The sequence below is a fragment of the Notolepis coatsorum genome (genome assembly GCF_963971535.1).
Source record: "Notolepis coatsorum genome assembly, chromosome: 11".
In the NCBI taxonomy this organism is placed as follows: Eukaryota; Metazoa; Chordata; class Actinopteri; order Aulopiformes; family Paralepididae; genus Notolepis; species Notolepis coatsorum.
The window spans coordinates 6,624,948-6,650,242 of record NC_140175.1 but is presented as its reverse complement, the minus strand read 5'-3'; the positions used below and the strand labels follow the sequence as shown (position 1 = coordinate 6,650,242).

The 25,295-nt window shown below is 43.5% G+C and overlaps 1 protein-coding gene across 1 annotated transcript; it reads right to left on the bottom strand.

Annotated features, from left to right (window-relative positions):
• Positions 1 to 11,499: 11,499 nt before the first annotated feature.
• Positions 11,500 to 24,405, bottom strand: LOC311236491 (uncharacterized protein; the record flags this gene model as incomplete). Its single annotated transcript, XM_084324169.1, has 4 exons — positions 23,148 to 24,405; positions 19,093 to 19,315; positions 11,718 to 11,811; positions 11,500 to 11,581 (listed from the first exon to the last, which is right to left on the bottom strand). Exons 1-4 carry the CDS (start codon positions 24,342 to 24,344, stop codon positions 11,500 to 11,502), a joined length of 1,596 nt encoding a protein of 531 aa, XP_084180295.1. The 5' UTR covers positions 24,345 to 24,405.
• Between the last annotated feature and the right edge of the window lie 890 nt (positions 24,406 to 25,295).

The following is a 25,295-nucleotide window of genomic DNA, read 5'->3' as shown; positions in this document are numbered from 1 at the left end:
GAACAAAGTGGGGGGCTCTGAAAAGCAGGTGAATACAGGAGGTAGCAGTAGGAGCTCCTCAGATGATCCAGGTGAATATAGGAGGTAGGAGCTCCTCAGATGATCCAGGTGAATACAGGAGGTAGCAGTATAGGAGCTCCTCAGATGATCCAGGTGAATACAGGAGGTAGCAGTATAGGAGCTCCTCAGATGATCCAGGTGAATACAGGAAGTAGCAGTATAGGAGCTCCTCAGGTGATCCAGGTGAATACAGGAGGTAGCAGGAGGAGCTCCTCAGATGATCCAGGTGAATACAGGAAGTAGCAGGAGGAGCTCCTCAGATGATCCAGGTGAATACAGAAAGTAGCAGGAGGAGCTCCTCAGATGATCCAGGTGAATACAGGAGGTAGCAGTAGGAGCTCCTCAGATGATCCAGGTGAATACAGGAAGTAGCAGTAGGAGCTCCTCAGATGATCCAGGTGAATACAGAAAGTAGCAGGAGGAGCTCCTCAGATGATCCAGGTGAATACAGGAGGTAGCAGTATAGGAGCTCCTCAGATGATCCAGGTGAATACAGGAGGTAGCAGTAGGAGCTCCTCAGATGATCCATGGCACCTGTCCTGCAGCTGCTGCTGAGAAGTACCCAGTAAAGGTTTCCCTGACAGTTATGTTTACATCAGGGTCCCCCATTTTCAATTCATCAGGACATTTATGACATACAGATATGTATATATACCTCATGAAGTTGTGGAGCATGCATGTTGCTTTCACAACTTTCTCCGCAACCTCTGGAGACACACCCAGCACCCTCCTACACAGCCTCCACTGACACACCCAGCACCCTCCTACACAGCCTCCACTGACACACCGAGCACCCTCCTACACAGCCTCCACTGACACACCCAGCACCCTCCTACACAGCCTCCACTGACACACCCAGCACCCTCCTACACAGCCTCCACTGACACACCCAGCACCCTCCTACACAGCCTCCACTGACACACCCAGCACCCTCCTACACAGCCTCCACTGACACACCCAGCACCCTCCTACACAGCCTCCACTGACACACCCAGCACCCTCCTACACAGCCTCCACTGACACACCCAGCACCCTCCTACACAGCCTCCACTAACACACCCAGCACCCTCCTACACAGCCTCCACTGACACACCCAGCACCCTCCTACACAGCCTCCACTGACACACCCAGCACCCTCCTACACAGCCTCCACTGACACACCCAGCACCCTCCTACACAGCCTCCACTGACACACCCAGCACCCTCCTACACAGCCTCCACTGACACCCAGCACCCTCCTACACAGCCTCCACTGACACACCCAGCACCCTCCTACACAGCCTCCACTGAGCCGCCGTGATGCCGAAAGAGCACTCCACCATTCTTCTGGCGTGGGAGAGCCTGAATGAATGAATGAATGAATGAATGAATGAATGAATGAATGAATGAATGAAAACTTTATTTAACAGATTGCAGAATGGGTACAATACAGTACGGCTCAATACACACAATTGTTAACCCTTTTCACTGCCACACGACAGCAGGTTAACCCTTTCACTGCCACACTACAGAAGGTTAACCCTCGGTTGTGTGATAGTAAAGGGTTAACCTTCTGTAGTGTGGCAGTGAAAGGGTTAAGGGGATGCAGACCAGAGAAAGACGTTTGTCTTGTTTACATCAGTTTACATAGGTTTCAATATGTAAATATTAATAATACAGAATCACATCTTAGAAGAGTAACTTGTGGTGTTCCACAGGGTTCCATATTGGGACCAAAGGTATTTATACTTTATTTAAATGATATTTTTACAGTATTGAATATTTTGAAAATTGTTACGTTTGCTGATGATACTAATTTACTTTGTTCAGGGGAGGACATAAAAGAATTATTGAAAACAGTAGAAAGGGAATTGATAAAGTTAAAGAAATGGTTTGATAGGAATAAGTTGTCTCTTAATGAAAACAAAAAAAATGTATAGTATTTGGTGGTGTTCCTACCAACTGTGAAATTTAACTGAATTTAAATGGAACCGAAATTGAAAGAGTATATGAAACAAAATTCTTAGGTGTGATTATAGATCACAAACTCTGTTGGAAGCCACATATACAATATATCAAAGGTAAATTAGCCAAATCTGTTGGCATTCTGTACAAAACAAGGGAGCTGTTAAACCAGACATTTTTGCATATTATTGTATTTTTCACTTGTGGTGCCATACATGTCATATTGTGTTGAGGTCTGGGGGAATGTTTATAAAACAAATATAGATCCTATTATTAAACTACAGAAAAGAGCTATTAGAATAATAAATAAAGCTAGTTATCTTGAATCGACAAATCCATTATTCATAAAGTCCTGCACATTAAAATGTGTAGATATGGTTTACATAAAAACCTTGGAGATCATTTTTCGTGCTAAGAGTAAGAACCTACCAGCTTGTATTCAATGTCTCTTTCAACCAAGAGAAGGAAATGATAATTTAAGAGGGTTGTGTATTCTTAAAACATATAAAAAGGTAAGAACTAATGTAAAAGCTAGATGTGTTTAAATTTTGGGAGTTAAATTGTGGAATAGTCTTAGTGGCGGGTTGAAGTTGTGTACCTCTCGGGAGATTTAAAAAGGCCCTGAAGGATAAAATAATTCAGGAGTACAGTTTTGAGTAAAACATCAAACATTTATTTTCTCTTTTCTTTTTTCTCTTAACACTTTGATCGCCATGGTTAAATTCATAATTTACCATCCCTCGCCATCTCTATTTGTCTATGGAGAAGTTATCATTATCATGGCCCATTCAAGGTCCTATATATATTGTTCAGTGTGTAGCAACGTTATACTTTTTCATTCACATATTCATACTAAAATACGGTCTAAAGTATAAGTATATTTTTATCGTTTTCTGCAGCTTTCTTCAGAACGTGATTTATAGCCCCAAATGCATTATATGCATGATGAAATACAGTTTGATAGCGATCTGTGCCAGATAATAAATTTCAACTGGAGGTACTTCTAGAAGTTACTACGTATCATCTGATGATGACCGGATGGGCGGGGGGTCGTTTATAATTCCGTGGGCAGCATTAGATGATTCATCCAGTGTGGGTCATATGATCATCATAGCAGTTTATATGGAACACGTTAGAATATAACGCTGCAACTCACCGTGGCTTCCTCGCGCCGCTGGCAGATGAGCGTGGAACAGAATGTTTTCTATTATGGGATGGAGAAATGCCCGATCCATTTCCAGGTTGTATAATAGTATATACGTCCAAATCATGTTGTTTTTTCGAGTTATTTGCACCGATCGATGTTCACTGTGTCAAGACGGAGTCTCTCTAACGATAGCGAGTGCCCGGACGACATATGGATGAGCACTTCCGGTTTGACGAGTCGCTTCCTGTTGGCGATCTGCCGATCGGCCACCGGATGGCGCTCTTGAACCGCTAGAGAGTTGAGTGGAGCTTTGCAGTATATCCCAGGTCCCCGGAGGAGAAATATGATTTCGATCACAGATTTTTGAAATATTGATATCAAAGACGAGTTACGGCGTCTTCGGCAGAATGAGCATGGCTAGGAATGACGTCTAAACACGTCATCGGCGATTAAAGTGTTAAAGAAAAAGAAAAAAATGATATCTTGCAGCATATTTTAAATGTTCTTTCTTATATTAAAGTATATTTAGTTTTTAAGAATTGTAAAGGATAGGCAAAAATAAGCATGTGCTTCAGCCTATTCCTTTTTTCGGTCATTGAGTTTGGATTTCGTGTGTGAGCTTACTTTGAATATGTACATTTGTGATTTTTTCTTTTTTTCTTTTCCTTTTGAAAGTCCACACATGTGTGTTTTTGATTTATCTGTAAACAAAGACAGAAAATAAAACTATTCATCATCTTCATCATCATCAGGGTCCCCCATTTTCAATTCATCATGATATTTATGGCATAGGGACATACATGACATACAGGTATATAGTACCTGTAGTTAAAGACCCTCTTCTCTCCCTCTGTTCGCCCTGCGTAGGGCCTCGTCATGTGCCTTTGCAGAGGAAAGGCCTCATCTGCCACAAAGACATGGGGGACGGGGCCCAGGTCCTCTGCGCCTGGGAGAGGGGGGTCCTCTGGCAGGTCCAATGTCCCTTGGCGTAGGGCCCTGCCGAATGCAGAGGCAGACAGCGTTCCCCCATCGCTGCTTCTCCCATATGATCCCACATCGACCATGCGGAAGCGGTAGTGGGCATCCACTATGGCGAGGAGTACGATGGAGAAGGTTCCCTTATAGTTAAAATAAAGGGAACCGCTGCAAGGTGGGGCTTGAATTATGACGTGCTTCCCATCAACTGCACCTATAAAACAACACACAATAAAAAATTCGCAATTATGGCACAAAAATGTGGAACGCCCTACCCACAGCCGTAAAAAGATGTGAATCCCTGCCCATGTATGTCCCTATGCCATACATGTCATGTATGTTGTGTATGTCATAAATGTCACTATGAATTGAAAATGGGGGACCCTGATGTAAACAAGACGAAAGTCTTTCTCTGGTCTGCATCCCCTTATTAACAATTGTGTGTATTGAGCCGTACTGTATTGTACCCATTCTGCAATCTGTTAAATAAGGTTTTCATTCATTCATTCATTCATTCACCTAGGCAGTTTGGGAAAGCCCAGAGGGAACTGAAATCCTGAGCTATTTTCTGCCAGTCTTCTTTCTTGGGCACAGGCATGTAGTCCTGTAGAAGACAGCTCCAGATGGGGGCACACACGTCCCTGACGATATGTCCCACTGTACAGTTCCCCACTCTATAGCTGGACGCTATGGTCCTGTAGGAGTCACCAGTAGGTACAGTTCCCCACTCTATAGCAGAATGCTATGGTCCTGTAGGAGTCACCAGTAGGTACAGTTCCCCACTCTATAGCAGAACGCTATGGTCCTGTAGGAGTCACCAGTAGGTACAGTTCCCCACTCTATAGCTGAACGCTATGGTCCTGTAGGAGTCACCAGTAGGTACAGTTCCCCACTCTATAGCTGAATATTATTCAATATAGAATAAACATTTTAAGGTGTTAAAACACTTTATGCCCACGGTTGTGAAGTCTGATGGCTGCTGGCACGAAGGACTGGCCGAGGTGGTTAGGGGAGTGGTTTCCAGTCTCTCTCTCACATTCCATGCATGTGTGGAAACAGAATCCCCTCTCTACCCACCAACTACATAATAGTAACCCACCATAAAAAACCTCTGAGTCATTTTTGATTCCTCCCTCTCATTTAATGCACATATAAAAAATGTCACCAAAATTGCATTCTTCCATCTTCGTAATATCGCAAAAATACGCCCCATTTTAACTCTGGCTGATGCTGAAACCCTGATTCATGCTTTTGTCTCATCACGTCTGGACTACTGTAATGCACTTTTTTCAGGCCTACCTACAGTAATTCAAGCATCAAAAATCTTCAACTCGTGCAAAATGCGGCTGCACGGATACTAACTAGAACTAGAAAATTTGATCACATCACACCAGTTTTGTCCGCCCTACACTGGCTTCCTATCCAAGCCCGTTCTGACTTTAAAGTGCTACTCCTCACCTACAAAATTTTAAATGGGCTTGCACCGCTCTATCTATCCGATCTCATCTCCCGATACTCGCCCGCTCGTGCTCTGCGCTCACAAAATGCGGGGCTTCTATCGACCCCTAGGGTTAAAAAGAAATCCGCCGGCCACAGAGCCTTTGTCTACCGCGCTCCCTACCTGTGGAACAAATTACCTGCCGTCATCAGGGGCGCCTGCTCTGTCGAAGCTTTTAAATCCCTGCTTAAGACTCATCTTTTCTCTCTCTCCTTCAACCTACCCTGATCTCACCTGGTCGGGGACTGACCTTTAGATTAATCTGTGTAGTTTAGTTATGGTACAGGGTACTACATGGTACCACTGGGTAGCTTACTACAGGGTAGTTTAGTTAGGGTACATGGTACTACATGGTACTACATGGCTCTACATGGCTCTACGTGGCACTACAGGGTACCACAGGGCACTACAGGGTACTACATGACACTACAGGGTACTACAGAGTACTACAGGGTACTACAGGGTACTACATGGCACTACATGGCACTACAGGGTACTATAGGGTACTACATGGCACTACGGGGTACTACATGGTACTACATGGCACTACAGGGTACTACATGTCTGCTCCTTTGCAGCACCACAAACATGGGAACTCTCTAACTCTTCCCCCCCCCCCCTCTTCCCCCCCCCTCCCCCCCCCCCCTCTTCCCCCCCCCCCCCCTCCCCCCCCCCCCCCCCCCCCTTCTCTCTGAGTGCCCGTCTCCTGGCACTGACTAAGGTGATGGATGCCTCTGGGTCTTGGCCAAGATTGTAGTGACTGCTCTACATGCACCTCCGAGGCCTTGGATCAGTTATTCACCGCCGTCTGTCCGTGGTCCTGTCAACTGATTAACAGTATTAACAGACTGTTAACAGATTAACAGTCAATGCGGTTTCATTGCTGGGTTAAGTACTTCCATTTCTATTCACATAATACGCCTACTTCATATATCTACTCCATTCACATATATGCCTACCACTTGTATCTATTGCTATGTCCGCCTACTACAATCTCATGAGCTGTCTAACGCCTGTCCCGTCTCCCCGTCTCCCTACGACTTGCTGTCCTGGAGTGTTGACCGGAATGTTGGACGTCCCGTGACGAAGGCCGGGAGGTTGCGACCCCCTCTGCCTGCCCCCCTGTCTCCGGAGGTCTCGTAGTGGTGACCGGAGTGCCGGATGTCCCGCGATGATGTCGGGGAGTTCGTGACCCTCTCTGCGTCGCCCCCTATCTCCCTGTCTCCGGCTGTCCCTGAGCAACGACCGGAGTGTTAAATGTCCCTTGACTAAGACGGGGAGGACGTGACCCTCTTTGCGCCGCCCCTGTGCCTCAAATAGATTGCTATCAGCTCTATCTTTAATCTTTCAAAATGTTCAGTTGCTATCGCTATTAGCTCGATCTTTAATTTTTCAAAATGTACAGTTGCTATTGCACGCACTCATCTGTGTTCCACTACACACATGAGTGCATGCTTACCAACTGTCCGTCTGCAACACTACTATCACCAACATCTAAGAAGGGAGATCCCCCCTTGAATGGCCCTTCTAAGGTTTCTCTCCTCCACACTGCCTGTGGAGCTTTTTTCCCTATTGTTAGGTTTTAGTGAGTTTTTCCTTACCTTCGCGTGGGGTATGTCTGGGAGTGCTTGCATTCTTTCATTTATTTGCATCCATCTAAAAATGTTTGCACCTTATGGTGTTCTTGTTCTGTTCTTGACTTATTGTTATGTTTTCTTCTTGACTTGTTTAAAGAAGATCTGTACGGCCCATGGGGACATTAACGTGTGTTGTCGGGCCCTATAAATAAATTTGATTTGATTTTAATTTGATTTAGTTTCTCTCTCTACTCATCCTAGAGATCAGTTTCTCTCTACTCATAGATATCATAGTATCTCTCTGCTCACTCTAGAGATCATAGTATCTCTCTGCTCACTCTAGAGATCATAGTATCTCTCTCTACTCACTCTAGAGATCATAGTATCTCTCTGCTCACTCTAGAGATCATAGTATCTCTCTGCTCACTCTAGAGATCATAGTATCTCTCTGCTCACTCTAGAGATCATAGTATCTCTCTGCTCACTCTAGACATCATAGTATCTCTCAGCTCACTCTAGATCAGGGGTCACCAACCCGTCGATCTTGATCGACTGGTCGATCTTTGAGACTGTCCCTGTAGATCTTTCCATGAAAAAAAAAAATTATCGTACCCTGAGAGTCCACATTACAGTTCTACTTTTGTTTTGATGTAAAAAGTGATGCTGCACTTAGCACTGACTGAGAAAGTACACATACAGTTCTACTTTTGTTTTGATGTGAAAATGATGCTGCACTTAGCACTGACTGCACTTAGCACTGTCTGAGAAAGTACACATTACAGTTCTACTTTTGTTTTGATGTGAAAAGTGATGCTGCACTTAGCACTGACTGAGAAAGTACACATTACAGTTCTACTTTATAAAATGCTAATTGTAAATATGTTTGTCAATGTTAATAATATGAGAAAGTCCACATTACAGTTCTACTTTTGTTCTGATGTGAAAAGTGATGCTGCACTTAGCACTGACTGCACTTAGCACTGACTGAGAAAGTACACATTACAGTTCTACTTTATAAAATGCTAATTGTAAATATGTTTGTCAATGTTAATAATATGAGAAAGTCCACATTACAGTTCTACTTTTGTTTTGATGTGAAAAGTGATGCTGCATAAGATGACTGCACTTAGCACTGACTGAGAAAGTACATAATAGTTCTACTTTGACGTTTTAATGTTGGACCAAAGCATTGCATGTAATTAGAATACAGGCAAATAAAAGTCATTTAGTTTAAAGTACAATCTTGGCTGTCTTTTTCTCTCAACGCTTCAATAGGTAGATCTTGCCTTCACCCAAAAAAAGTGATCTTGGGCTTAAAAAGGTTGGTGACCACTGCTCTAGATCATAGTATCTCTCTGTTCACTCTAGATCATAGTATCTCTCTCTCCACACGTACCAAGTGTTATCACTTCATCCACTCCAATGCAGTGTTCCTCCCGTTAAGCTAGCACAGCACCTCTCTCTCTGAGCTTCCCCCCATTAACTCTGATGGTAGCCAGTTTAAAAAGAGCTATAAGGACATGATTGTCACCAGTAGGTACAAACATGAACCAGTTTAAAAAGAGCTGACGACATGATTCTCACCAGTAGGTACAAACATGAACCAGTTTAAAAAGAGCTGACAACATGATTGTCACCAGTAGGTACAAACATGAACCAGTTTAAAAAGAGCTGACGACATGATTCTCACCAGTAGGTACAAACATGAACCAGTTTAAAAAGAGCTGACAACATGATTGTCACCAGTAGGTACAAACATGAACCAGTTTAAAAAGAGCTATAAGGACAGGATTCTCACCAGGTACCAGGATGAAGAAGGGCTTCGACAATCACCAGGTGTTTACATAGATTATTATTTATTTATTGACTTTAATATTGTGGGTACATATATTTAAATGTATAAAGAACAGTACATGTATGTGTAGATATCTATCTATGTATGCATTTAGACTTAGAATGATGTATATCTACAATCACTTAGTAGTAGAGAAAGGGTAGGATTAAATATGTTTATACTTCTTCCTACTCCTTTTCAGGCATAAAGTTAACATATATATATATATATATATATATATATTGCTTTATATATTGCGGTGAGACAACACACTCAGAGCGTCCACAACAGTGATATTTTGATGATGATGATGATGATGATGATGATGATGATGATGATGATGATGATGATGATGATGATGATGATGATGATGATGATGATGATGATGATGATGATGATGATGATGATGATGATGATGATGATGATGATGATGATGATGATGATGAACCCGTCAGGGCGGCGGTGTTGAGGCGGCGGGCGGTGGAGCCGTGCTTTCTGGCCGCCTCCAGGTTTCCAGCCAACCTCCGGTCCCTAGACTGGGAAGATAAAGTGGATGGGAGTTAAAAACCAGCACTAACAGCACCCATCACTTGTTCCTATAGTTAAAAACTAAATGAAGGGCTACAGGTCAAATACATTATAATAATAAGAACATTGAAATATATATATAATACTACTACTACTAATAATGATAAAAACAGCACTAGTAATTTCCATCTTTAACAGGAAACTCTTAATAAAGTATTCTAGTCTTTAACTATAGGAGCGAGTGATGTGCTTCAGTTTTTCCTTCAGACAAGTCAAACCCCGTTTTTCCATCTCACTTCTTGTGGCACAGATCTGCATGATTATGTTTACATGAGTAATGGGATTTCAATTCCATGCTGTCCCACATTTTGCCAGGACCATATCTGTGGAGGAAAAAACAAAAAAAAAACTTTGAGGAGACAGGACAGTAGACCATGTCACACCAATAGGCTGATGCATACAAATCTATGCCCCTCCTCCACCTGGGACCATCTGACCACCTCTCTTTGTTGATGCTCCCAAAGTACACCCCACTCATCAAACGTGTGAAGCCCTCAGTCAGAACAGTCATAATATGGCCTGAGAGGACAGACTGAGCTGCAGCAGCTGTTCCAACACACGGACTGGAGTATGTTTGCCACTCAGGCCGCCCGGGACTCCCACATGGACTGGAGTATGTTTGACACTCAGGCCACCCTGGACTCCCACACGGACTGGAGTATGTTTGCCACTCAGGACACCCTGGACTCCCACAGGGACTGGAGTATGTTTGCCACTCAGGACACCCTGGACTCCCACAGGGACTGGAGTATGTTTGCCACTCAGGGCACCCTGGACTCCCACACAGACTGGAGTATGTTTGTCACTCAGGCCCCCCTGGACTCCCACACAGACTGGAGTATGTTTGCCACTCAGGACACCCTGGACTCCCACAGGGACTGGAGTATGTTTGACACTCAGGGCACCCTGGACTCCCACACAGACTGGAGTATGTTTGTCACTCAGGCCCCCCTGGACTCCCACACAGACTGGAGTATGTTTGACACTCAGGACACCCTGGACTCCCACACGGACTGGAGTATGTTTGACACTCAGGCCACCCTGGACTCCCACACAGCTGGCCCTGAAGTGTGCTGAGCAACTGACACTATTCAACCTGTCACTATCCCAGGCAGTTGTCCCAGCATGTTTTAAAACCACCTCCATTGTGCCAGTGCCGAAACACATCTCTGCCTTGAGCCTTAATGACTTCCGCCCCGTTGCACTCACCCCCCATCATCAAGAAGTGCTTTGAGAGGCTGGTCCTGGCTCACCTCAAATCTGGCCTCTCACCCTCACTGGACAGTCACCAATCTGCCTACCGTGAGAACAGGAGCACGAAGGACGCCATCTCCTCAGCGCTACACTCCGCCCTCTCCCACCTGGATGAGAGCAATACCCATGTGAGAATGTTGTTCATAGACCTCAGCATTCAACACCATGGATACTAGACTTCCTAACGAACAGACCTCAGTTTGTTAGGTTAATCGCACCTACTCCACCCTCACCCTGAACACCGGCGTGCCACAAGGCTGTGTGCCGAGTCCACTCCCTGTACTCTCTCTTCACCCACGACTGCACTCCTATACATGGTACCAACCCCATAATTAAGTTTGCAGATGACACAACAGTGGTGGGCCTCATCAAAAACAACGACCTATAGGGAGGAGGTCCAGCACCTGGTGGCGTGGTGCGCCGACAACCATCTGGCTCTCAACACCAAGAAGACCAAGGAGCTCATGGTGGACTTCAGGAAGACCAGACCCAGCGTCCACATCTCCGAGGACCTCTCTTGGAACCTCAACACCTCAGCACTGGTCAAGAAGGCTCACCAGCGCCTCTTCTTCCTGAGGAGACTGAGGAAAGCCCACCTGTCCGCTCAGATCCTGGTGAACCTTTACCAGTGTGCCATTGAAAGCATCCTCACCAACTGCATCACAGTCTGGTACGTCTTTTGCACGGCCTCTGACCAGAAGGCACTGCAGAGGGTGGTGAGAACAAAGCATCACCGGTACACCACTCCCTGCTATTGAGTCTATCCACCACAAGCGGTGTCTGAGGAAGGCACGCAGCATTGTCAAGGACACCTCTCACCCCAATCATGGACTGTTTGACGTTCTCCCCTCCGGGAGACGCTCCAGGAACCTCCGCTCCAGGTCAAGCAGACTGAGGAACAGCTTCTTTCCCTCAGCGGTCATCTCTCTGAACTCTGAACCACGTTCACAGCAGACTCAGGAACAGCTTATTTCCCTCAGCGGTCATCTCTCTGTATGATAGCATGTACTATAATTCTGTATATACCGTATATATATATTTATTCTCACCGCATATATACCTACCCTGTCTGTACTTACCTGCACAGTCCCTTACTATATCTATATATATGCTACTCTTGACTTACTAGTTACGCTGCTGGCCAGTAGTAGTCATACGGTCTCTCTCATATATATATAATATAACTCTGTACATACATTTGATTAGCACTACACTCAGTACTACTAATATGTATATTGTGTACCCAGTTAACCACCTGTACATTGTATATTGCCGTTGCACTTTACTGCTACATTTGCACTCTGGTTGGATGCCAAACTTCTTTTTGTTGTACTGTACTTGTGCTGTATAATGACAATACATTTGAATCAAATCTAATCTAAAACATGTTACTGATCAAAACACAGTGATGGCTAGATGTACGATAATTATGGTACAGGGTCACGCACCACTGCTAGATGTACGATAATTATGGTACAGGGTCACACACCACTGCTAGATGTATGATAATTATGGTACAGGGTCACGCACCACTGCTAGATGTACGATAATTATGGTACAGGGTCACGCACCACTGCTAGATGTACGATAATTATGGTAAAGGTTCACGCACCACTGCTAGATGTACGATAATTATGGTACAGGGTCACGCACCACTGCTAGATGTACGATAATTATGGTACAGGGTCACGCACCACTGCTAGATGTATGATAATTATGGTACAGGGTCACGCACCACTGCTACATGTATGATAATTATTGTATTTGTACAATAAAAGCAGCTCGCTCGTTACAGGCACAGAAACAGCCCGTTGAGAACAGGACTGAAACAGAGAGGTATAGATATGCTGCTAGAATGCTTTTTCTTCAGCAAAAACACCTCTTTCTTCACCTCAAAGAACTACGTACAGAATATTAACTTGTTGAAAAGAACAAAAATATGTCCACTTTGAATAAAACAGGTCTCTTATACCATCTTTTAATACCACATTGGCTATTGCATGTACATATTTGTGTTTTATTACATACATACCAACTGTTTCACCCGTTTTATTCTCCACCCATTGATACTACTATCACCAACATCTTCTAAGGTTCCTCTCCTCCACGTTGCCTGTGGTGCTTTTTTCCTATTGCTAGGTTTTTAGTGAGTTTTTCCGTACCTTCGCGTGGGGCATGTCTGGGAGTGTTACATTTATTTATTTTACATTATATTTTGGATTTCATGGTGTTTTTTGTTTTGTTTTTGATTAATTGTGATGTTTCTTCTTGACCTGTTTAAAGAAGACGTGTCCGGCCCATGGGGACATTAATGTGTGTTGTCGGGCCTTACAAATAAATTAGATTTTCACTGTAGAAAGGGGCTTTTTGTTAAACCCAGACACAAAACAAATAAACACAAACGCCAAATGTATTGCATTAGAATGCTGAATGTGACGTATCCTTCCCTGTCCAATCACATACCAAGGGTCTCAATTAAGGAAGAAAATATATAAATGATGTAAAACCTACTGAGCAGGGTGTCATTGTAGGTAATACAGCATCTGCCTCTCATGTAATGCTTCTTTCGGTGACCCGACTGGACATTTCTTGGAGCATTGCGGGCAGGAGTGTGTGTACATGTGTCTTTTCAAATGATTCTAGAAAGCCTTTCCCACAGTACGAACACCTCTTCTTCTCTCAGGTGTACATTGACACATTGGCGGTGTGAGTGGCGCGAGGGCTGTTCGTGTTTTTCTTCGGTCATGGCGTGCTATTGGGGTGTGTGTCTTGGATGGGGATGTGGTAGGGATTTATGTGTGGGGTCATATTTAGCTAATAACACTTAAAATCATTGCTAAACAAACATAGTGCTGAAAATATACACCTTGACTGCCGTTTTGATAGGGTTAGGGTCTTTACTCTTGGCTACATTTGAAAAAGAAATGCAACATTACTTAATACGGACTGTATTGATCCATTTGTGACGTGAAATTAACCTCGGCCTGATCAGGGCCGATCAGGCTTAAGACGTTAATAACATGAAGTCCCCAGCAGTGGTTAGCAGTGTTGTCTCACAGCAATAAGGGCCTGGGTTCAAACCCCAGCAGTGGTTAGCAGTGTTGACTCACAGCAAGAAGGGCCTGGGTTCAAACCCCAGCAGTGGTTAGCAGTGTTGACTCGCAACAAGAAGGTCCTTGGTTCAAACCCCAGCAGGGGGCCTTTCTGTGTGGAGTTTGCATGTTCTCCCCATGTCCTCCTGAGCAACGTCAGAAGGATCCTGACAAAAAAAGCCACCCAACTCCTCGTCCAATCAACAGTCATCTCCCGCCTCGACTACTGCAACGCACTGCTAGCTGGCCTCCCGGCCACTGCCACCAAGCCTCTTCAACTCATTCAGAACGCAGCGGCCCGCCTGATCTCAAACCTACCGAAGGCGGCCCATGTCACCCCACTTCTTAGGGACCTGCACTGGCTCCCCATTGCTGCACGTATCCGCTTCAAGGCCCTCGACCTAGCATACCGTGCGGCAAAGGGAACCGTTCCCGTCTACCTCCGGTCAATGTCTCTAACTACACACCCTCAAGACCCCTACGCTCTGCATCTTCTGGCCGCCTCAGACCTACTCCTATCCAAGCTCCGGGAGGGTCATCAAAGAGAAGCCGCCTATTCTCAGTCCTTGCCCCACAATGGTGGAATGAACTACCCACCCGTTAGGACAGCCGAAACCCGTCCAATCTTCCGCCGTCAACTTAAGACGCACTTCTTCAACCATTATCTGAAATAATAATATAAAAAAAATAAAAATAATAAAACTCTAACCCTAACTAACCTTACCGTCATGCACTTGTCCTAATAAACTAACCTATACTGTAACACGCAACACTTTGATGAACATTGTTACTCAGCTGATAGAGTTGTACCCTTCCTGATGACTTGTCGTACAGAACTTGTAAGTCGCTTTGGATAAAAGCGTCAGCTAAATGACTAAATGTAATGTTTACATGGCCCTGGCCTAATAATAGGTAATAGCGATCTTTAAATACTTAACCTGCAAACACAGACTTCTTTCTCTCTCTTTCTCTCAGTCTTGGTGAATATGATGACTTAAGTTTATTGTGAGCTTGATTGTATTTGTTCAGGTAATGTAACTATAAGATTTATTCTTCTTCCTGCTCCTTTTGTCCATGGTATGGTATTTATGATTTAGTATGAAGAACTCTGATTGTATTGTTTCCATGTGGCAAATAAAACTCTGAATCTGAATCTAAATCTATATGTATATTTAATAGATATATTTATAAATATACTATTTATATTATATATTTAAAGCCACAGAAAATCTGTTGGAGTTGGGAGTTATCTACCTGAAAGTGTGCTTGTTATTGTTGCGACTACGTTCAAATTTGTTCCATTGTGGTCTAGCCCCCACTTTCCGATTCTTTTCACTCTGAGCAGCAGGTTCACCAGAACTGTTGTACCGGATGACTTGGCTGTTCCACTAAGGAAAAGCACATTTAGCCAATCAGCCCTCTCCGTGAGAGCTGCTAAGACCTGGAACTCCATACCAATTTACATCCGCCATATTGAAACACACAGATCATTCAAGCACAATCTCAAAACATGGTTAAGAAATAACTAAACATGTGAACACAACAGCCCTTCAGAACCCTAACACTGTCTGCTTGCCTACGTGTACATGTATGATCATATGTACCTAATATGTCGTATTATTGTTTGTACATACATTGTCTGTACATGTCTGCTGTACATATCTTGCCTCAGCATGATGTGTTTTTAAACTGTTCTTAATTAACTGTATGCCATATATGTTATGCTGTCTTTTTAGCTGCTCTTTAACACCAGGACCAGGGACAACAGTTGAAAATTTGCTTTGGCTAACACTGTCTCACACATTTACATTTATGTTCATTAATGTGTGCTGTCCCTGTTCAAATGAAGTATAAACTGAAACTGAATTGCGGTGAAGTAATGTGTATGATTAGAGCAAGGAAGGAACCCTATCAAGCAAAATGGCAGGTGTAACTGAGGGGTACAATTCCCTGACTGTATTGATAAGTATGGTATCATTAAACCACTACCGCTTTATGTACTTTAACTACTGGCCATACAGTACACAATATCTAAATATGATGAACACTTTCCCACAATGAAACCGGTTCCAGACAAAGGTAATAATCAAATATCTAATGCAGCAAAAGGTACATAGGATATTTATCTCTTACATTTATCAATTGAATGCACTTGTAAGGCAAATGAGTACTCGAAGGCAAATCAACACTGAATGTCCAATCTCTGGTTACGCAGGAAGCAAGTATACAACCTGGCTCTTAGGGAATTATATCGATGGTACACTTAATGATTATAGCGGGATATACTGTAGGGGTCCTCCCGGTTGTAAGCCGGTAGGGGGGGTAGGAGAGCCGTCGGTAGTATCCCGTCTGGTCAACGATGTCTAGGGAGAATTCAAGTACAGAAGACAGTGCAGTAGAATCTTGATCCGCAGATGAATACACCTTGGCTCTCTTGTAGGCTGTAGCTGTAGCTCCACAATGAAGAAGAAGCGAGGCGACCTCAGTCTCTCTGAGCGCCGTCTCACCTTGACTCCTCTCGGGGTAAATCCAACACTCACCGGTGTTGGCGATTATCCGCTCCACAAATCACAGTACCAAAGCAAATATATATTCCATGCCGCATAGGGCTCAGCAGTCGTCGGGTAGGTAATCCAATGTACAGGTCCACTCGGTCCTCGCCTAGAACTCCTCGGATGAAAGCGCCATGTGTGGTCGGCCCAGCCTGGATAAGACTCTAGATAACACGAGGAAGCGATGGGGATGCTGCTCACTTTAGAACTCTAACCGCACGATGCACCATACATAATAGACTATTATTAACCTAATAGAAATACGTCGCACTCGACGGTACAGTGCCAAACTCTGACAATTCAGTTATTAATTCGCACGAGGTCTCAATGCTATTCTGGGGCCAAATAGGCCATACTTCACCGCACGTTGTATCGTGGGTGAGGCTGCACGTCTTGTTACTAAGTTGGAGGGTAAGGGACTAAGGGAACAAGGGACTTCTACATTTACTTGCGCCATATTTATATGCACGGTGAACAAATAGTGCCACTCTCATTTCGGTAGCCGTATTCCTGCGCAGAGCCGGGGCTAGTAGGGACATGTTTCGTCAGTACCATTGAACTTGGCTCCAAGGGGCTTGTCTCCTGGCGCCAGGTCCTTGTCCAATAAGAGAATTAACTATTATGGGCTATAGTAAGCTAAAGGGATATTCCGTGTATATGTACAAGGAATATACAAGGGATATCAAACGATATACAAATACTATTCAATATATATCCATAAATAAATATATATATATTCGGTTTAATCTGATCCTTCGTAACAGCAGGTCTTACCTTTTGTTTCACATGACTGTCTCCCATCTTTCCACTTGTAACCTTCACTCAGTGTCCTATGAAAAGAAACAAAGGTCCTGAACAAGAATTCAAATTAGATCAATCAAATATGATGAATTATTTACATTTGAATTGTCACTCATATATTTCCTAGGACTATCAAAATTAACACATACATTTTTTATTATTTTGTAAACCTTTAAGATGCAGTAACTATTTTCAGACCACTACAGTCTCCATGATAAACAAACTCTGTTTACCCAAAATGAAAGCCTTGTCACGTATAAACTATAAAATGCATTTTATTAAGAGATTACCTGGGGGGGAAATGAATTATGTATTGTGCATGGATTACAACATACACTTTCTCTTTGGCATTTCCTGGTTGAAGCACCTGGCTGGTGTTATAGATAACATTCAGCCACAAGGTGTCGCACTACAGCACCAGCATGTCATTTATCAGGTGTATTCCATGTGGAGAATATTTTTTCAATTCAACCTTTATTTAAAATCGTAAGCATCTGAGGTTTCCGGGCGGCTACGTGGCGTAGTGGGCAAGGCACTCGCCACGAAATGCTGGAGACGCTGGGCTCGTCAGTTCGAGCCCAGCGCTCCACATTTGCTTTCAGTTTAGCTGGTCGTCCGTACTAATACACATTGGCCGTATTAGGGGGTGGGAAACTGATGGGTGGGGATCGGGCGTTGTGGACAGCGACTCCTACAGGTCGGTTGGTGCGCCTGCGCAGTAGAATCAGGAAGTGTCGGGGGCAGCGTGAGCCTCCCACGCGTTACTCCTCGCCACTGAGAGATCGAGCTGCGCAGGTGAAAAGATGCGACTGCTGTTACCTCAAGTACCGGAGGGGACTTGTGCTATGTATGACTTAGTCCACATTGCAGCCGGCTTGTGGGAGGCAAGAAACAGCGTCCGTGACAGGGGAGGGTTGAATTGGATGATACGAAATTGGGATGGGAGAAAAATATATAAAAATGGGAGAAAAAGTGTATAAAAAAAAAAAGCATCTGAGGTTTCCCTCATTTACAGAAACGACGATTGTACAGTACATAATAAAAACAATATTCACAGAAATTTAAACACCAGAGTAAAAAAATTTAAAACGTTTAAAAATCATTTAAAAATATATAAAACAGTTACAGGTAGTCACACAATGGTCTGAAATCATACATTTAAACATTCCAAGGGATGTTTAAATGGGAAGTCGGGAGGGGATACATGCCTGCTGCAACATTCATTTTGTACCCACAATTAGTTTTTAATGATAAATCCATTAACCAATACTTTTTTGGGGGAAAAGCAATACATTTATTCTGCACCTTTCTAAAGTGGATGTAGCCTATATATTTGTAATGATTACTCTACATAATGATTATCTATAGCACCTTTAAACAAGGTAAATACTTCACCTACAAACATATTACTGTTCTGACAATATTGATAACAGTAACAAACAGTCGCTGAAAAGAATACTTTCTTTCAACCTTGATCATGTGTGGAGTCAGACTCGGGTAACGGATGACTCTGCGATACGTCTGACTTGTCCTCGCCTTCTTCCTCCTTACAATCGGACTTGGAGGGAGCTCTTCGGAAGCTTTTCGGAAGCTTTTTGGAAAACCTTTTGGACAGCGTTAAATAGTGATATTTTGATGAAGATGTTGAGTAATCAGAACTGTGTTCAGTTTCAGAGGTACTTAGCTCCCCATCATGTTCAGGCTCAGACTCAGTTTCACATGAAGGTGTCACCTGTGGCCTCGGGTTCTGATCCCCGGTCTGAATGTCGCCGTCCTCCTCCTCTGGGCCAGAGAAAATGGGACAGTGCGCATAATTGATGTTCTTGGCCTTTAGGAACCCGTCTAGAGAGTCGAACACCTCTATGTCAGTGGAGGGAGACGCCGCTGCTAGTTTTGAGGTGGAGTCTTGATCTATGGATTGTTCCCGTTGCAAATCTTCATGGTCCAACCCTTGCTCTTTAAGTGAAGCTTCAGTCTTGACCACACTTTCACACTGTGAAGAGTTAAAGAGTGCATGTTTAGAAGATTCAGTACGTTATAGGCTCATATCTCTGATTCATGTGTCCCATGCATACTGATGTGGATATACACAGATACTGATGCCAGTACTGAGCGTGATACCAGGCTAAAATACTGCAGGTACTGAGGGTGATACCAGGCTAAAATACTGCAGGTACTGAAGGTGATACCAGGCTAAAATACTGCAGGTACTGAGGATGATACCAGGCTAAAATACTGCAGGTACTGAGGGTGATACCAGGCTAAAATACTGCAGGTAGTGAGGGTGATACCAGGCTAAAATACTGCAGGTACTGAGGGTGATACCAGGCTAAAATACTGCAGGTACTGAGGGTGATACCAGGCTAAAATACTGCAGGTACTGAGGGTGATACCAGGCTAAAATACTGCAGGTACTGAGGGTGATACCAGGCTAAAATACTGCAGGTACTGAGGGTGATACCAGGCTAAAATACTGCAGGTACTGAGGGTGATACCAGGCTAAAATACTGCAGGTACTGAGGATGATACCAGGCTAAAATACTGCAGGTAGGGTATATTTGCAGTTGTTAATGGCTGCATTTATATAGCGCTTTTATCCAAAGCGCTTTACAATTTGTTCCTCACATTTTTACCCATTCATTCACACACCGATGACAGAGGCAACCATGCAAGGTGCCAACCTGCTCATCGGAAGCAGTTAGGGGTTAAGTGTCTTGCTCAAGGACACTTCGACACGCTGCCCGGGACGAGTGGGAATCGAACCGGGAACCTCTGGATTACCAGACGACTGCTCTACCTCCTGGGCCACTGTCGCCACTGTGAAGTTAATCTAACTCACTTGGAGTGTGAATGTGATATATCATAGGAGACTACTCAACCTCTATATATACTAGAGAATAGTCAGATATAACTTCAGTTAGTAAATATAGAGAATATTCAGATTTAACCTCAGTTAGTAAATATAGAGAATAGTCAGATATAATTTCAGTTACTAATATAAAGAATAGTCATATTTAACTTGTTAGTAAATATAGAGAATAGCTACTGATGTTTATATGATACTGTATGACTCCTACAATGTGAATGTAAGGAGATCAAATGATTCACACATCCTTACATGAACATATTCTGTACACTATGTTCTCAGTCACTCTATAGCTCCCGTCTCTGCTCAGTATCTGCTTCTGACACTATAATGTAAACGGCCTATGATATATAATCAGCAAAGGGAGATGTACCTTATGGACTAATATTAGGGATGGGAATTGATAGGGTTTTATCGATACGATTCCATTATCGATTCTGCTTATCGATTCGATTCTTTATCGATTCCCTTATCGATACCTGATCAATTTATAATTTAAATAAATAAATTGGAAATGCAACAGAACTACATTTAGTCATTTAGCTGACGCTTTTATCCAAAGCGACTTACAAGTTCTGTACGACAAGCCATCAGGAAGGGCACAACTCTATCAGCTGAGCAACAATGTTCATCAAAGTGTTGAGTGCTACAGAATTGAAAATGGGGGACCCTGATGGAAACAAGACGAAAGTCTTTCTCAGGTCTGCATCCTCTTAACAATTGTATGTATTGAGCTGTACTGTACTGTACCCATTCTGCAATCTTTTAATAAACTTTTCAATCAATCAATCAAAACAGTGTAGGTTAGTTTATTAGGACAAGTGCATGACAGTACGGTTAGTTAGGGTTAGATATATATTTTTTTATTCAGATAATGGTTGAAGAAGTGCGTCTTTAGTCGACGGCGAAAGATTGGACGTGATTCGGCTGTCCTAACTGGGGTGGGTAGTTCATTCCACCATTGTGGGGCAAGGACTGAGAATAGGCGACTTCTCTTTGATGACCCTCCCGGAGTTCGGATAGGAGTAGGTCTGAGGCGGCCAGAAGATGCAGAGCGTAGGGGTCTAAGCTGGTTAGAATAACAACATGCAACTTGACATTTCTGATTGTCATTTATTGTTGAGCCCCCATGTCAGAAAAATACAAAAACTGTAAAAAATAAAACATTAACTATAGCCTACACTTAAATAAAATAATGTATTTGAGATTCTCTTAAAATGTATTTATTTTTTTTATTCTTAAACTAATTTAATCTATTAAGTTTAAGTTTAAGTTTAAGTTTCTTTAATAGTTGTCATACAGAAGTACAGAATACTTTTGTACAAAATGCTTCTTACTGTTGCGCTCCAGAGACTGTGCATGACAAGATAAGTATGAAATAAAAACATAGTAAAAATTAGAAGAAAAAAAAAAGAGGTCACAGTGTTCAGTTTAGACATATGTACAATGTTCGTAGACGTAGTTACCATACAATATACAATACTGTGCAGTGTACTAATATACAATACTATATAGTGCAAGGCATAAATGGACGAGGTGCAGTTTAGGTACAATTCACAGTAGGTGTACGAGTTGTAGTGCAAATCCTTTATCAATAAATATAAAGTGTAAGTGTGTTTGTGTGATCTAAAGTGTGGAGAGTGGGTGCTGCAGTGTGTTGTTTGTTTGAGTGAGTGTGTGTGTGCGTGTGGGTGTGTGTGCTGTGTGCATTTGATGGTTGTTGCATAGTGATTATTGTTCGTTTAGCGATTATTGTTCGTTTAGCAGCCTGATGGCCTGGGGATAGAAGCTCCTTCTGAGTCTTTCTGTGCTCGCCATAAGACTCCGGTATCGCTTGCCTGACGGCAGCAGTTCAAAGAGGCAGTTGTTCGGGTGGCTCGAGTCCTTAATAATTCTCTTAGCCTTCCCCTTGCACCGCTTGTTGTAAATGTTCTGGAGGGTGGGTCGTTATTCCTCTGACTTCTGTCTCTTACTCACACTCTCTCACACTCTTTCTCACACACACACACACACACAGAGAGAGAGCTCCCTCCCCGGGCCCCTGTCCTATAATGTATTGGCTTGTGTTGCTACACGGACACATTTGTATGTTGCACCACTGTACTTCCTGGCTTACAGACTTGTAAACAAACATTCCGTCTCTCATTATATGTAAACTAAAGAGTACAAGGTTTACACAACAGCCCCCACCTGCTGTTTTATTGTATTTGTACCTGTACTATCCGCTGTCAGCTGTTTATCTCTCTTTGTGAGCTTGATTAAATAGCGTTAGCTCACGTTAGCTCCGCGGCTCATTTTAGCTCACCCTGATCTAAATCAATGACTAGGTTCTAAAGCATTCAAGTAGTTTTCACTGCACATATAAGTAGCCAAACAGCGGGAGCATTTCGGGAGCATATTACCAAAACCCAGGCAATTTCGAGCCCTTAAGGAATCAAATAGAGTCTGCCATGGCTACATGCTAACGCTAACATTGCGCAACTGTAGGCAGCAATAAGGGAATCGAAAGTCACGGGAGCCACACGGTTCCAGGCATCGGCCAATTAGGAACCGGGAACCGGTTTTCGATTCCCATCCCTAAATAATATGGACATAATCGAAACACAGTAGATGCATCATGAGAACATACACATCAGAATTTACATGTTAAATATGTATCAAGTAATATGACTTTGTCTGTGAGAGATATAAAACATGTATACTGTGTTACTGTCTCTTATATCCTCTGCTCTTTATCCTCTCCTCTTCGCCACCCTTCTTCCCCACTCTTTTACTAACGAAAGAGCATTTTTATTTCACAAACTGTATTGATCCATATTATAATAGACAACCTTATTGAACTTTAGGAATTGTCTCATTCGGATATTAATTTCAATTAGTATTCCGATTTCTATTCTTAATACCTCGGACCACGGATCTTGATTTAGATCAAAATACATCATTACAGTGATATAATCACCTGCATAAACAGTGGCTCAGGAGGTAGAGCGGTCGTCTGGTAATCAGAAGCTTCCTGGTTCGATTCCAGCTCGTCCCGGGCAGTGTGTCGAAGTGCCCTTGAGCAACCCCTAACTGCTCCCGTTAAGCAGGTTGGCACCTTGCATGGCTGTCTCCGCCGTCTGTGGTGTTTAAGTTCTGCCTTTGTCTTGAAGCTCTTCCCACACTGGTAAGGTTTCTCTCCTGTGTGTACCATGTGGTGAGTTTTAAGCTGCGACTTTCTCTTGAAGCTCTCCCCACACTGGTCACAGCAGTAAGGTTTCTCTCCTGTGTGTACCATGTGGTGTTGTTGAAGCTCTGCCTTTCTCTTGAAGCTCATGTCACACTGGTCACAGCAGTAAGGTTTCTCTCCTGTGTGTACCATGTGGTGACTTTTATACTCAAACTCTGTCTTGAAGCTCTTCCCACACTGGCCACAGCAGTAAGGTTTCTCTCCTGTGTGTACCATGTGGTGACGTTTAAGCTCTGCCCTTCTCTTGAAGCTCATGTCACACTGGTCACAGAAGTAAGGTCTCTCTCCTGTGTGTACCACATGGTGACGTTTAAGATATTTCTTTGTCTGGAAGCTCTTCCCACACTGGGCACAGCCATAAGGTTTCTCTCCTGTGTGTACCATGTGGTGACTTTTAAATTGTGTCTTTGTCTTGAAGCTCATGTCACACTGGTCACAGCAGTAAGGTGTCTCTCCTGTGTGTATCATGTGGTGTATTTTAAGATCCGACGTTGTCTTAAAGCTCTTCCCACACTGGTCACAGCAGTAAGGTCTCTCTCCTGTGTGTACCATGTGGTGTTGTTTAAGATGTGTCTTTGTCTTGAAGGTCTTCCCACACTGGTCACAGCAGTAAGGTCTCTCTCCTGTGTGTACCATGTGGTGACGTTTAAGATGTGTCTTTGTCTTGAAGCTCTCCCCACACTGGTCACAGCAGTAAGGTTTCTCTTCTGTGTGTACCACGTGGTGTATTTCAAACCCCGCCTTTGTCTTGAAACTCTTCCCACACTGGCCACAGCAGTAAGGTTTCTCTCCTGTGTGTACCATGTGGTGTCTTTTTAGGTTTTCCTGTCTCTTGAAGCTCTTCTCACACTGGTCACAGCAGTAAGGTTTCTCTCCTGTGTGTACCATGTGGTGTCTTTTTAGGCTTTTCTGTCTCTTGAAGCTCATGTCACACTGGTCACAGCAGTAAGATTTCTCTCCTGTGTGTACCTTGTGGTGACTTTTAAGTTCTGCCTTTCTCTTGAAGCTCTCCCCACACTGGTCACAGCAGTAAGGTTTCTCTCCTGTGTGTACCTTGTGGTGACTTTTAAGTTCTGCCTTTCTCTTAAAGCTCTCCCCACACTGGTCACAGCAGTAAGGTTTCTCTTCTGTGTGTACCATGTGGTGTTGTTTAAGCTCTGCCTTTCTCTTGAAGGTCTTCCCACACTGGTCACAACAGTAAGGTCTCTCTCCTGTGTGTACCATGTGGTGACATTTAAGCTCTGCCTTTGTCTTGAAGCTCTCCCCACACTGGTCACAGCAGTAAGGTTTCTCTCCTGTGTGTACGATGTGGTGACTTTTAAGCTCTGCCCTTCTCTTGAAGCTCTCCCCACACTGGTCACAGAAGTAAGGTCTCTCTCCTGTGTGTACCATGTGGTGCATTTGTAGGTTTTCCTTTCTCTTGAAGCTCATGTCACACTGGTCACAGCAGTAAGGTTTCTCTCCTGTGTGTACCACGTGGTGCATTTTAAGATCTGACTTTGTCTTGAAGCTCTTCCCACACTGGTCACAGGAATGACGTCTCAATTCCTCCATGTCTCTATTGGTTGCCGGGCAGCAGGACAGGGGATGGATCTGGGGAACAGAGAGAGACAGAAACATTCAAATAAAGAGGTTTATAAACTGGCAGTCTAAGGCCATGTATAGATTTATGCTTTAAGACCTGAGGAACCGTGCCTTACAGTGAAATTACAGAGGCTCATTCTCCACTGGACACATAAGTAAGTAAGATGTAAGATGGCGCCACGGACGGCTGCTGTGTTGTGCGCTCCTCATAGACCTAGCAACTCTTAGTTATTATGTTGTTTTTTTAGTAATGTTTTTACACAAAAAGGTGACCAGCATTCATAGATATGACAG